The sequence below is a fragment of the Mustela nigripes genome, chromosome X (assembly GCF_022355385.1).
Source record: "Mustela nigripes isolate SB6536 chromosome X, MUSNIG.SB6536, whole genome shotgun sequence".
NCBI lineage: Eukaryota > Metazoa > Chordata > Mammalia > Carnivora > Mustelidae > Mustela > Mustela nigripes.
In genome coordinates, this window is record NC_081575.1 from 56,330,165 (window position 1) to 56,343,878 (window position 13,714).

General features: G+C 35.0%; 1 protein-coding gene across 1 annotated transcript in view; it reads right to left on the reverse strand.

Annotated features, from left to right (window-relative positions):
• The window catches only part of APOOL (apolipoprotein O like), a 61,243-nt gene extending 48,006 nt beyond the window's left edge, over positions 1–13,237 (reverse strand). Inside the window, exons 1-4 of the mRNA XM_059385217.1 lie at positions 13,226–13,237; positions 9,265–9,384; positions 6,216–6,270; positions 4,240–4,338 (exon numbers count right to left, since the gene is read on the reverse strand). Coding sequence (XP_059241200.1) covers positions 4,240–4,338; positions 6,216–6,270; positions 9,265–9,384; positions 13,226–13,237 — 286 coding nt within the window. The remainder of the gene's footprint in view (positions 1–4,239; positions 4,339–6,215; positions 6,271–9,264; positions 9,385–13,225) is intronic.
• Positions 13,238–13,714: the final 477 nt, after the last annotated feature.

A 13,714-nucleotide genomic window follows, 5' to 3' on the forward strand; every position in this document is an offset into this window, starting at 1 on the left:
TGTTGGCAAGGATGTGGAAAAAGGGAAACCTTATACTATTGGTAGGAATGCAAGCTGGTGCAGCTACTCTGGAAAACACTATGGAGGTTCCTCAAAAAGTTGAAAATAGAGCTATCCTAAAACCCAGCAATGGCACTACTAGGTATCTACACCAAAGATACAAATGCAGTGATTCGAAGGATCACCTGCACTCCAATGTTCATAGCACCTATGTCCTCAGTAGACAAACTATGGAAAGAGACCATATGTTCATCAATAGAAGAATGGATAAAGAAGAGGTGGTATATATATACACAATGGAATACTACTCAGCCAATAGAAAAGAAATGCCATTTCCCATTTGCAACAGCGTGGATGGAACTAGAGGGTATTATACTAAGCGAAATAAGTCAACCAGAGACAATTATCATATGATCTCACTCCTATGTGGAATTTAAGAAACAAAATAGAGGACCACAGGGGAAGGAAGGGAAAGATAAAACAAGATGAAATCAGAGAGGGAGACAAGCCATAAGAGACTCTTAATCATAGGAAATAAACTGAAGGTGCTGGAGGGGTGGGGTGGGGCATGGGGTAGCTGGGTGATGGATACTAAGGAGGGCATGCTATGTAATGAGCACTGGGAGTTATATAAGACTGATGAATCACTGAACTTTACCTCTGAAACTAATAATATACTATATGTTAATTAATTGAATTTAAATTTAAAAATATAATTAAAAAAAGTAAGATATCTAGGAAGAAATCTAACCAAAGAGGCAAAAGACCTTACTCTGAAAACTATAAAACACTGCTGAGAGAAATTAAAGATGACAGAAGGAAATAGGAAGGCATTCCATGTTCATGGGCTAAAAGAATAAATATTGTTAAAATGTCTATACTACCCAAAGCAATGTACACACTTAATGCAATCCCTATCAAAATGCCAACAGCATTTTTCACAGAACTAGAACAAAACATCTTAAAATTTGCATGGAACCACAAAATACCCTGAATAACCAAAGCAGTAAAAAAGGCAAAGCAAAGTTGGAGGCCTCACAATTCCAAACTTCAAGTTATCAAGCTGTAGTGATCAACACAGTACTGACATAAAATGGATACACAGATTAATGGAAGTGAATGGAAATGAACCTAGAAGTATATGGTCAATTAATATTGAAGAAAGAACAAATACAGTAGGAAAAGACAGTATTTTCAACAGATGGTGTTGGGAAAACTCTACAGGAATATGCAAGAGAACAAAACTGAACCACTTCCTTACACCATACACAAAAATAAACTGTAAATGGAGCTAAGACCTAATTGTGAGACAGGAAACCAAGAAAATTCTAGAAGAGAACACAGGCAGTAACTTCTTTGACATTGGTCATAGAAACTTCTTTCTAGATATGTCTCCGGAGGCAAGGGAAACAATGGCAAAAAGAAACTATTAAGACTTAATCAAAATAAAAAGCTTCTGCACAGTGAAGGAAACAACCAACAAAACTGAAAGGCAGCCTACAGGATGGGAAAAAATATCTACAAATGACATATCTGATAAAGGGTTATTATTCAAAATATATAAACAACCTATAAAACTAAACAATAAACAAACAATCCAGTTAAAAAGTAGGCAGAAGACATGACTAGGTATTTTTTCATGAAGATATACAGATGGCCAACAGACACTTGAATAGATGTTTGGTATCACTCATCATCAGGGAAATACAAATCAAAACTACAACACCTTTAAGAATAGTTAAAATTAATAACATAAGAAACAAGAGTTAGTGATAGATGTGGAGAGGAATCCTCTTGGCACTGCTGGTGGTAATGAAAGCTGGTGCAGCCTTTTGGAAAACAGTATGGAATTTCTTCAAATAGTTAAAAATAGAACTATGAACCAACAACTGTACTTCTAGGAATTTATTCAAGGAATACAGAAATAGTAATTCATAGGGATACATGCATCCCAATGTTACAGCAGCATTATATACAGTAGCCAAATTATGGCAACAGTTCAAGTATCCATTGCCTGATAAATGGATCATTGGATGAAGGAGAGAAGACAGATATCAATCACAGAGTTTAACTCAACCTTAAAAAAGAATGAAATCTTCCCATTTTCAAGGACATGGATGGAATTGGAGAGTATTATGCTTAGGGAAATAAGTTAGAGAAAGACAAATACCATGTGATTTCACTCATATGTGGAATTTAAGAATCAAAATGAATGAGCAAAGGGAAAAAAAGAGTGTCATATCAAGAAACAACCTCTTAACTATAAAGAACAAACTGACTATTATGAGAGGGGAGGTAAGTGGGCCATGGATTAAATAGACGATGGGGATTAAGAAGTTCATTTGTTGTACTGAGAGCTGGGTGTTGTATGAAACTGTTGAATCACTAAATTGTACACCTGAAACTAATATTATACTGTATGTTATCTAACTGGAATTTAAATTTAAAAAACCTTTTAAAAAATAAAGTTATCTAAAAGATGACAAAATGATAAATTATAATTTTAATAGGAACAGCTATATATTTTTGAATTTTATTTTAAATATCATACAGAAAATTGATCTATACTTCTATCACTTTTAATACATGTATAGAGTCATGTAACCACCAGTACATTCAGATATGGAACAGTTCTATCACTGTTAAAAAAAAAAATCTCGGGGCGCCTGGGTGGCTCAGTGGGTTAAAGCTTCTGCCTTGGGCTCAGGTCATGATCCCAGCATCCTGGGATCGAGCCCCACATCCAGCTCTCTGCTTAGCAGGGAGCCTGATTCCTCCTGTCTCTCTGTCTGCCTCTCTGCCTACTTGTGATCTCCGTCTGTCAAATAAAAAAAAGAAAATCTTTAAAAAAAAAAAAAAAAAGAAAAAAAATCTTATGTGACCTCCTTATAGTCAGTCACACCTTCCCATACCTAACTCCTGGGAACTACTGATATTTTGTTTTTGTTGTTGTTAGTATAGTTTTGTCTTTTTGAGAAAGTTGTATGAATAAAATCACAGCACATATAACTTTTTTAGACTGGCTTCTTTATGTCAGATTCATCAAGACTGCTGCATGTGTCAATGGTTTATTCGTTTTATTCATGAGTCTAATTCCTTTGGATGTGCCACAGTTTAGTTTACCCTTGAAAGACATTTAGGTTGTTTCCAGCTTTTGGTAATTATTAATAGAATTACTATAAACATTTAGGTACAGATTTTTCATTTTTCCAGGGTAAATACCCAGAAGTGTGATTACTTGGTCTCATGATAAGAGCATGTTTAACTTTCTAAGAGAAACTTGGGGTGCCTGGGTGACTCAGTCATTAAGCAACTGCCTTCGGCTCGGGTCATGATCCCAGAACCCCACATCGAGCTTCCCACTCAGCAGGAAGCCTGTTTCTCCATCTTCCACTCCCCTGCTTATGTTTCCTCTCTCACTGTGTCTGTCGCTGTCAAATAAATAAATAAAGCCTTTTTTTTTATTTTTATTTTTTATAAACATTTATTTTTATCCCCAGGGGTACAGGTCTGTGAATCACCAGGTTTACACACTTCACAGCACTCACCAAAGCACATACACTCCCCAAAGTCCATAACCCCACCCCCCTTCTCCCAACCTCCCTCCCCCCGGCAACCCTCAGGTTGTTTTGTGAGATTAAGAGTCACTTATGGTTTGTCTCCCTCCCAATCCCATCTTGTTTCATTTATTCTTCTCCTACCCACTTAAGCCCCCATGTTGCATCACCACTTCCTCATATCAGGGAGATCATATGATAGTTGTCTTTCTCTGCTTGACTTATTTCGCTAAGCATGATACGCTCTAGTTCCATCCATGTTGTCGCAAATGGCAAGATTTCATTTCTTTAAATAAAACCTTTTAAAAAAGAGAAATTGTCAAACTGTTTTCTTGAATGGTGGTACCATTTTGTACTCCCACCAGCAGTATATGAGTTTCAGTTGCTCTACATTCTTGACTATACTCGGTATGGTGAGTCTTTTTAATTTTAGACATTCTAATATTGTCACTGTGGCTTTCATTTGCATTTACCTAATAGCTAATGATGTTAAACATCTTGAAATAGCTATATTTTTTAAAGTACAGTCTTTATAAAAATAAACATGTTGTAACGTAGAATCTAAAAATTTTCACAGTACCCTATCCTAACACTATTCAATAAAGACTATGAGGTTTTCCCATGACTGTAAAATTCAGAATATAAAGGAAGTGAAAGAAAAAATTATTTTTTTAAACCCTACCTTTTCTTGCTGAAACCAAGCCTGCCAATGCTGAAACTGTAATCACTCCAAGTTTTGGGAGAAAATCTTGAGGTGGATTCTTCAGGTAAATATATGCATCTATTAAGAAGTAAGTTAAAAACTAATATAAATGACTTATAATAATGACTAATATAAATGACTTAGGCATTCTAAATATGATGTATAAATGCTAAAGAGATTTGCCAAGATAGTAGAAGATGGTAAACACTCTTCAAAAAAAGCTACAAAAATAATGATTTGAGCAGCAAATGAAAAAGCTAGTTAAAACAGTTATTTGCTACAAAATAAAATCTTCCTTCCATAGCTGACTTACTGTTTTCTTAATACAGGCAATTATTACTCTTTAATGAAATATGATGCTAGAGTTCACACCTTTGCATGAATTATTATAAAGTAACTGCTTGTTTATGTAGTATTTATCTGTCTAATGGAAATGCTTCTGGACCTACCTGTTCAAAGTTTGACAGGATCCAGTAGGAATAGAAATATTTTATTTCTATTATAGGAACTTTATAGGAACTATTATAGTTCTATTATAGGAACTATTATAGGAACTTTTCTATATTATAGGAACTTTGAATAATTAACTAGGGATACATGTAGCTTGTAGACATTGCTTGCCAATACTCCCCAATACCCAGAGCAGCCAATGCTTTTTGTTAAAACCAATGATCAGGAGAAGTGAGCCTAAACCAAAAGTAGATGAAGAGTGGGCACAAGCCTAGATGTTTTGGCTTTTTATATAATTAAATTATTTGTTTCCATGCAACCCAAAAAATAGATGCTTAATCACATTTAATTATTTAATAGTAATCACCTGTTTAATTATATTCCTCAAGACTGATGAGGAATATAATTTGGAATTAATTCCTATATACCTTAAGTAATAATACCTTTACATGTCATCAATATCATGGAGATATTTAAAATTTTAGCTGATCTTTCTGTCTCCCATACACATTTATTTGAACAATTGGCTTAGGCCAAGAATATTAGGAAGATCTATCTACTGTCAAATACCATTATCAAATTAAATAATCAAATAAAATTGCTTTCCAACATTAGCTCAAATATTCTAATGACTGGTATTAGTGTTTCCTAGCAACGGATGCCAAAATTCTATGTATTTTAACAGCAAACAGCACCTATTTAAACTAATTCATAACAACGTGGACATGTTTCTATTTTATGCTTTGAGCATATAATATGAGCTTTGCAGCTAAACAGACCTCAGTTTGAGTCCAGGCGCTGCCACTTAGTATCTATGTGACCTTGGCAACCTACTTTATCTTTTTAAACCTCAGTTGTCTTATCTGTAAAAAATGGATAATCACAGGGGCACCTGGTTGGCTCAGTTGGTTGGGTATCCAACTCTTGACTTCAGCTTGGGTCATGATATCACAGTCATGAGATGGAGGCCCATGTTGGGCTCTGTGCTCAGCGTGAAGTCTGCTTGTCCCTCTTCCTCCACCTCTCCTGGCTTGTGCTCATACCCACCCTCACACTCTCTCTCAAATAAATAAATAAAATCTTGTAAAAAGGGGAATAATTATAATACCAACACTCATAGAATTGGTATAGAAATTAAATTTGATAAATTGTATAAAATGCTTATCATAGTGCCTTAACATATAATTGCTTAATTGCTTAATAAATGACAGTTACTATTACTCTCATATTCTCATAAAGTTCTATAGAGTATCTTCTCAGTTGGTAAAACATGATAATGAATAACTTACTGCCTTTATTTCTCTCACATTTAAACCTTGCAAGTTAACAAGACAACAGAACATTTCTGTTTTTTTCTGTTATTCTACAACTTCTCTTTTTTTCCAATTATATTTGATTTTATTTTTTCAGTGTTCCAAGATTCACTGTTTATGCCCCATACCCAGTGCTCCATGCAATACGTGCCCTCCTTAACATTTCTAATTATGGATGGTTCACTCACCTACCTTTTCCAAATTGTACTGTATCCATTATCCCATTTTTCATAAACACATAAACACCCTAAGCAAAAAGAAAAAAAAAAGGACATCTGACATCTGCATTTTTGAAGATGTTGATAATTAAATCATATAGTCCATATCTCTGAGACCATATTAAAATGTTGACTTAGCATTGTATTCAAATCTAACTCTAATTTTCCTATTTATTCACATGAGAATACTTGTTGAATTAGCTTCATGCCCTGCTTTTCATTCTGTTTAACATGGATAATACTTGTTTACTATTTTCCTCATATAAAGAAGTAATGCCTATAAAGTAGTCAGAGCATCTCACAGATAATTTATTGCAGAAATACAAAGACTTATCATCTTACTTTATAAAGCCTTAGAAAAATGAATTGAATTTAAATAAATCATGGATAGAGGTATATTTCAGCTTAGAAGCAACATCTGATTAATACATATGTGGTAGCAACGACATAATGATTTGTAAAGAAAGTAATAACAACAAACTTAAAGAAAGTACTTCATCTTCTCCTTTTTTAAAAGTGTGCATAAGAATGGGAAAAAATCTAAATAAGACATTTATTTCAGGATAGAAATCATCCTACAAAGACTAGTGTTTATATTATTTTTACATAGGAATATAAATTCTCTAAAAATTAAGATCATTAACTCACTGAAGTGATTAAAGTTTTAAATCAAATTTTCTCTTTTACCTATTTCTAACTAATTCATTTTAATGCAAGGAATTTGGTTACACTCATTTACCGAGTGGTAGATACTACCTCAATTATATCTGCCTTCAAAAATGAAGGCAGAGGATGATTTACCCAGAGTAATTGCCCATAGTCATGCTGTACTCTATTGAAGAAACCAGAAAATACAACTGAAATATATGGTCTCCATCTCTGAACTAGCTGCTATGAAACCATGAGATAAAAAGAACAAAAACATTTTTCAAAGCAAAGAACAGAGAAATAATTTCATTACACAGGAAACAAAGAAGTCATTATTATCATGATATCTCCATAATAGTAACCTTATCACAGATATTTTCATGGTGATCAGAGATCAGAGATGTAGAGGTTCATCCCTTCATCGTGGTTTCAAGCTGTACAAACCAGCACAGACCTTAACTGTCAAAGTTACTTCTCCCTAAAGACTCTCTCAAGAAGACCTCACCTTTAAAGTTATAATACCTATTGACTGGCTGACTGAAAACCATGTAACTGTTGAGGAAAAAACGTAGTCACTCCTTTTGGGAAGTCTTCCTTAGCTTGTTTAGGAAATCACTTTTACCACTGTGGGTCACTGCTACCTAAATTTCAAAACACTAAGGAGAAGAAGAAGAACTGAATTTGGTCTGCAAGATTCTAAGTTTAACGCAGAATGCAACTTGAGTCAGAAGTAATTTTTTAAAGAATAGATTATGTTTTTAGGGGAAAATTAGAGAGAAAAAGTTGTTTACACTAAGATGAAATGCATTCAAAGTGCCTTCTTCCACCTATTCACTTTAGCATATTAAGAGAATAAAAGTTCTTTTAGTCTTAAATTGGGTGATAGTTAACAACAGCAATTTAAGGATCTCTCAGGAACAATTTACCTCACTGAAAACAAATTTGAGAACACAATGGAAAATTAGGTCTCAGGAGACTTAAGTATGAATCATCTGGCTACTGGTATATAGTATTAGGGGCATGATTCAAACCCTTATTAGTTAATACACTTTCCTCTGAGATCAAACTATTAAAAGTGTATAATATAACTAATATTATTAGAGTTGTCTGACAGACACAAATTTAAAAAAAAAAAACAGTATTCATCAGATATTTTAAATATCACCTGGAATGACCAGAGTTCATATTTAGTGTTTCATAAAACCATTAGAATCTTAAAAAAAAAAAAAAAAAGAATGTATTAGAAACAAAAAAGAACAAGGGTTCACAATTGGATAGGTTGTATCTGAAAAAAAAAAAAAAGTTGTTAGGTCAGTTATTAGGTCAGAATGATGAAAACATGGTACCAACATTATCATTATGACACTGACATTGGATATGTTGATGCCAACACAACTGTGTTGATGTGAGGATAATGTAACATCAATATTTTATCCTTACTCCATCACTCTGCTGCTAGATAACGCTGACTAAAGGCTAAGTATTTTTTTAAGGATTTTATTTATTTATTTGACAGAAATCACAAGTAGGTAGAGGCAGGCAGAGAGAGAGAGAGAGAGAGAGAGAGAGAGAGAGAAGCAGGCTCCCTGCTGAGCAGAGAGCCCAATGTGGGGCTCAATCCCAGAACCCTGGGATCATGACCTGAGCTGAAGGCAGAGGCTTTAACCCACTGAGCCATCCAGGCGCCCAAGGCTAAGTATTAAAGTGAGATGAATTTCATTTTTCCCAATAGCTGACTATATTCAGAATGGTCTTATAAACTATATCCAACAAGTTAACATTTTGCTTAGCCAAGTAAGAAAAGATTGCGAAATAATTTCAGAACTTCTTGTAAATAGCCAAACAACTGTACATGAAAAATAACATAAATGCTTGCTGAACTATCTTAATACATGTAGTAGTGATATAGTAGATTAAATATGGCCACAAATTCTTGGCTGCTACTCATATTGAGAGGTGATATCTAATTCCACTCCCTTTAAAACTGGGGTGGCCTTTGTGATCTAACAATAGAATGCTGTATAACTAACTTTCTTGGACATCTGATGATAAATAAGAAGCTTAGTAAATTCTGCCAAGGGCCTCTTTGTAAGAGCCCTGAACTGCCTGTGTAAGTTATCTGACTGCTCAGATCACAAGGCTTGACAGGCCACATGTATTTGCTTTACACAACATTCCTAGCTGAGCCCAGCCTTCTAGCTATCTGTGACAAGGTACTAAAGATGAGAATGGACCGTCTTAGGGCCTCTAGATCAACCCATTCACCTGATGAATGTCACTGAGTAACCTCTGCCAATACCAAATGCAACAGAAGAATTACCTGTCTGAAAAAATCAGAAACCTCCAACGTTGAACCACTATTAGTACTCACATACCTTGCACCAGCCAATATAATGACCAGTTGTACTGCGGATGGATGCAAAGCCCCTTTGTAAATGACCAGGCTGCTCTTCAACATATTTAGACTGCAGAGGTGGTGCAGTATATATGGGAAGCTAGAGGCAAAAAAAAAAATCATGTCAAAAATGTAAAACAGCTGGACTTCTTTTTCAGGAGTATAGCAGAAGTCATCGACCTTCATGCTAAAAGCAACTAAAAATGCTGATAAAATATATTTAAAAATATCTTAAATGGGAGGAATGATCCAGGAAGCTGTTTATAAAGACTTTTCAGAAGCTTAGATTAAAAAACAACAGAAATGCAGAGATAAACAATATAGCCAGCTTTTACCTTGTCACCATGTGCTTTAAAATAGATGGTTCATAGAACATGGAATCATGAACAAAACCTAGAAAAAGCAATCTACAGATAAAATACCATCCCTATCAAAATACTAATAGCATTTTTTTACTGAACTAGAACAAACTATCCTAAAATTTGTGTGGAACCACAAGACTGCAAATAGCTAAAGCAATTTTAATAAAGATAACTAAAACTGTGGAGGTATCACAATCCAGATTTTAAGTTATATTACAAAGCTGTAGTAATCAAAACAGAGTAGTACTGGCAGAAAACTGGACACATAAATCAATGGAACACACAGGAAATCCAGAAATAAGACCAAATATCATACAGTCAATTAATTTCCAACCAAAGAGGCAAGAATATGCAATGGGAAAAAGGACGGTTTCTTCAACAAATGGTGTTGGGAAAACTGGACAACCATACACAAAAGAATGAAACTGGACCACCTTCTTACACCATACACAAAAATGAATTAAAAGTGAATTAAAAACCTAAATGTGAAACCATAAAAATCCTAGAAGAGAACAGAGGCAGTAACTACTCTGACATTAGCTGCAGCAACATCTTTCTAGATATGCCTCCTGAGGTAAGGGAAATAAAAGCAAACATAAATTTTGGGGGCTAATCAAAATAAAAGGCTTTTGCACAAAAAAGGAGACCATCAATACAACTGCAAACTGTTGAATGGGAAAAGATATTATATCTGATAAAGTGTTAGTATCTAAAATATATACAAAAAACTTATAAAAATCAATACCCAAAAAACAAATTATCCCTTTGAAAAATGGGCGTAAGATATGAACAGATATCTCTCCAAAGAAGACATACAGATGGCCAACAGACTTAAAAAGAAAAGAGGTTCAGTATAACTCATCATCAAAAAAATGCAAATCAAAACCCCAATGAGCTATCAACTCAACAGCTGTCAGAATGGCTAAAATAAAAAACGTAAGAGACACAAGTGTCGTTGAGGATGTGGAAAAGAAGGAACTCTTGTGAACTGTTGGTGGGAATGAAAATTGGTGTAGCTACTGTGGAAAACAGTCTGAAGTTCCCTCTATAATTCTGTAATTGCACTACTGGGTACTTACCCAAAAATACAGTAACACTAATTCAAAGAGATACATATACCCTTATGTTTATCGCAGCATTGTTTACAACAGCCACATTGTGGAAGTAACCCATATGTCCATGGACAGATGAATGGATAAAGAAGATGTGATATACATACACACACACACAGAGGACTATTATTTAGTCATAAAAAGAATGCAATCTTGCCATCTGCAAGGATATGGAAGGAATTAGTATAATGCTAAGTGAAATAAGTTGGTCAGAGAAAGACAACATGATGTTAATCGTACGTGGAATGAAAGAGAAGGAATGAGCAAAGGAAAACAAAAGACAAAAAAAAAAAAAACAGTCTCTTAAACAATAGATAACAAACTGATAGTTACCAGATAAGAGGTGGGTGGGCAGATGAGTAAAATAGGTCATGGAGATTAAATATTACACTTACAATGAGCACTTGAGCAATGTATAGAATTGTTGAATCAGTATATTGTATACTGGAAATGAATATAACAGCATATGTTAACTATACTAGAATTAAAATTAAAAAGTTGATAGAAAAAGAACTCAATTGACAAGTTAGACTAGATATAGCTATTGAAAGACTTAGTGAACTGGTCAATCTGAAGAAATTATGCAAAGAAATTTAAGAAATGAAAGAAATGTGTAAGATAGAATGAAAAGAGAGGAGCAGAGAAAATATCTAAATAGAATGGCCAAGATTTTTCCAGGACTAAACTAAACACTGGGGAGATTCAGAAATCCAACATATCCCTAGAAGGATAAAGAAAAAAATAAACCACAATTGGATATACAATAGTAAAACTCCATAATGCCAATGACAGAAAAGGAATCTTTAAAAAAAAAAAAGCCAGAGAATAGATTACCTTCACAGGAATAAATATTAAATAAAATTTTGACTTCTCAATAACAACACTGCACAAGATAATATCTTCAATGTGCCAAGAAGAAGTAACACAACTGGGAATTATATACTCAATAAAATTAAGGGGTTTTTTGTTTCAAAAATGAGGGGGTAGCAAGAATACATTCAGACAGATAAAACCTAAGATACTCTGCAACCAAATAACTCTCATTAGGCAGTTTATTTATTTACTTACTTGATCATACTTACTTACTAGATCACCAGTTTATTATTAAGGCTATATCTAAGAAACAGCTAAATGGAAGAGGTGCATAGGTCAAGGCCTGGGGAAAGGGAATGTAGCTTCCATGCCCTCTCCAGGTACACCATCCTCCCCACATATCCATGTGTTCAATGTGGAAGCTCTTCAAACTGCATCTTTTTGGATTTTTTTAAAAAGATTTATTTATCTCAGAAGGGGGGAGAGAGAGCACATGAGCAGGGGGAGAGGCAGAGGAAGATGGAGAGAAGTAAACTATCCACTGAGTGTGGAGCCCAATGCAGGACTCGATCTCAGGACTCATGAGATCATGACCTGAAGTGAAATCAAGAGTCAGATACAACTGACTGAGCCACTGAGGTGTCCTTCCTTTTTGTTTTTTGTTTCTTTTTCAAATGTACTGTTCAATAATTTACCAGTTGCATAAAACACCCACTGCTCAACATATTATATGCCCTCCTTAATGCCTATCACCTAATTACCTCATCCCCCAATTACCTCCCCTCCAGCAAACTTCAGTTTCTTTCTCTCATGGTTTTTCTCCCTCTCTGATGACTTACCATTCTGTTTTCCCTCCATTCCCCTGTGGTCTGCTGCCCCATTTCTTATATTTGACATATAAATGAAGCCAAATAATAATTATCTTTCTCTCATTGACTTATTTTGCTCAACATAATATCCTCCAGTTCCATCCATGTCAATGTAAATGGTAATTATTCATCCTTTCTGATGGCTGAGTAATACTCCTTTGCATATATAAACCACATCTTCTATATCCATTCTCTGCCCATGGACAACTCAGCTCTTTCTACACTTTGACTATTATGGACATTGGGGCTATGAACATTAGGGTGTAGGTGCCCCCTTTGATTCACCATGTTTCTATCTCTGAGGTAAATACCTAGTAGTACAATTCCTGGGTCAAAGGGTAGCCCTATTTTTAACTCTTTGAGGAACCTCCATACTGTCTTCCAGAGTGGCTGTTACCAGCTTGCATTCTTACCAACAGTGTAAAAGGGTTCCCCATTCTCCACATTCTCACCATCATATATTGTTTCCTGAATTGTTTATTTCAGCCATTCTGACTAGTGTGAGGTGGGATCTCATTGTGGTTTTGATTTGTATTTCCCTGATGATGAATGATGTTGAGCATTTTTTCATGTGCCTGTTAGCCATCTGTATGTCTTTTTTGGAGAAGTATCTGCTTATGTCTTTTGCCCATTTTTTAAATGGATTACTTGATTTTGGGGGTGTTGAGTCTATTAAGTTCTTTTTAGATCTTGGATACAAGACCTTTATGTGATTCATTGTTTCCTTATAATACCCAGTGCTCCATGTAATACATGCCCTCCTTAATACCCACCACTGGGCTCACCCATCTCCTCATCGCCCTCCCCTCTAGCGCTACTCTATGACCCAGAAACTTCACTACTGGGTATTTAACCCAAAGACACAGATGTACTGAAAAGAAGGGCCATTCGCACCCCAGTGTTCATAGCAGCAATGGCCACAACTGCCAAACTGTGGAAAGAGCCGAGATGCATTTCAAGAGACGAATGGACAAAGAAGATGTGGTCCATATATACAATGGAGTACTACTCAGCCATCAGAAAGGATGAATACCCAACTTTTGCATCAACATGGATGAGACTGGAGGAGATTATGCTAAGTCAAATAAGTCAAGCAGAGAAAGTCAATTATAATTCCCATTTTGATGTGAACTTTGTATTGTTTAGGGATCAAGGTAATGCTGGCCTTGAAAAATGATTTTGGAAGTTTTTCCCCATATCTATTTTTTGGAACAGCCTCAGAAGAATAGGTATTAGTTCTTATTTAAACATTTGGTAGAATTCCCCTTGGAAGC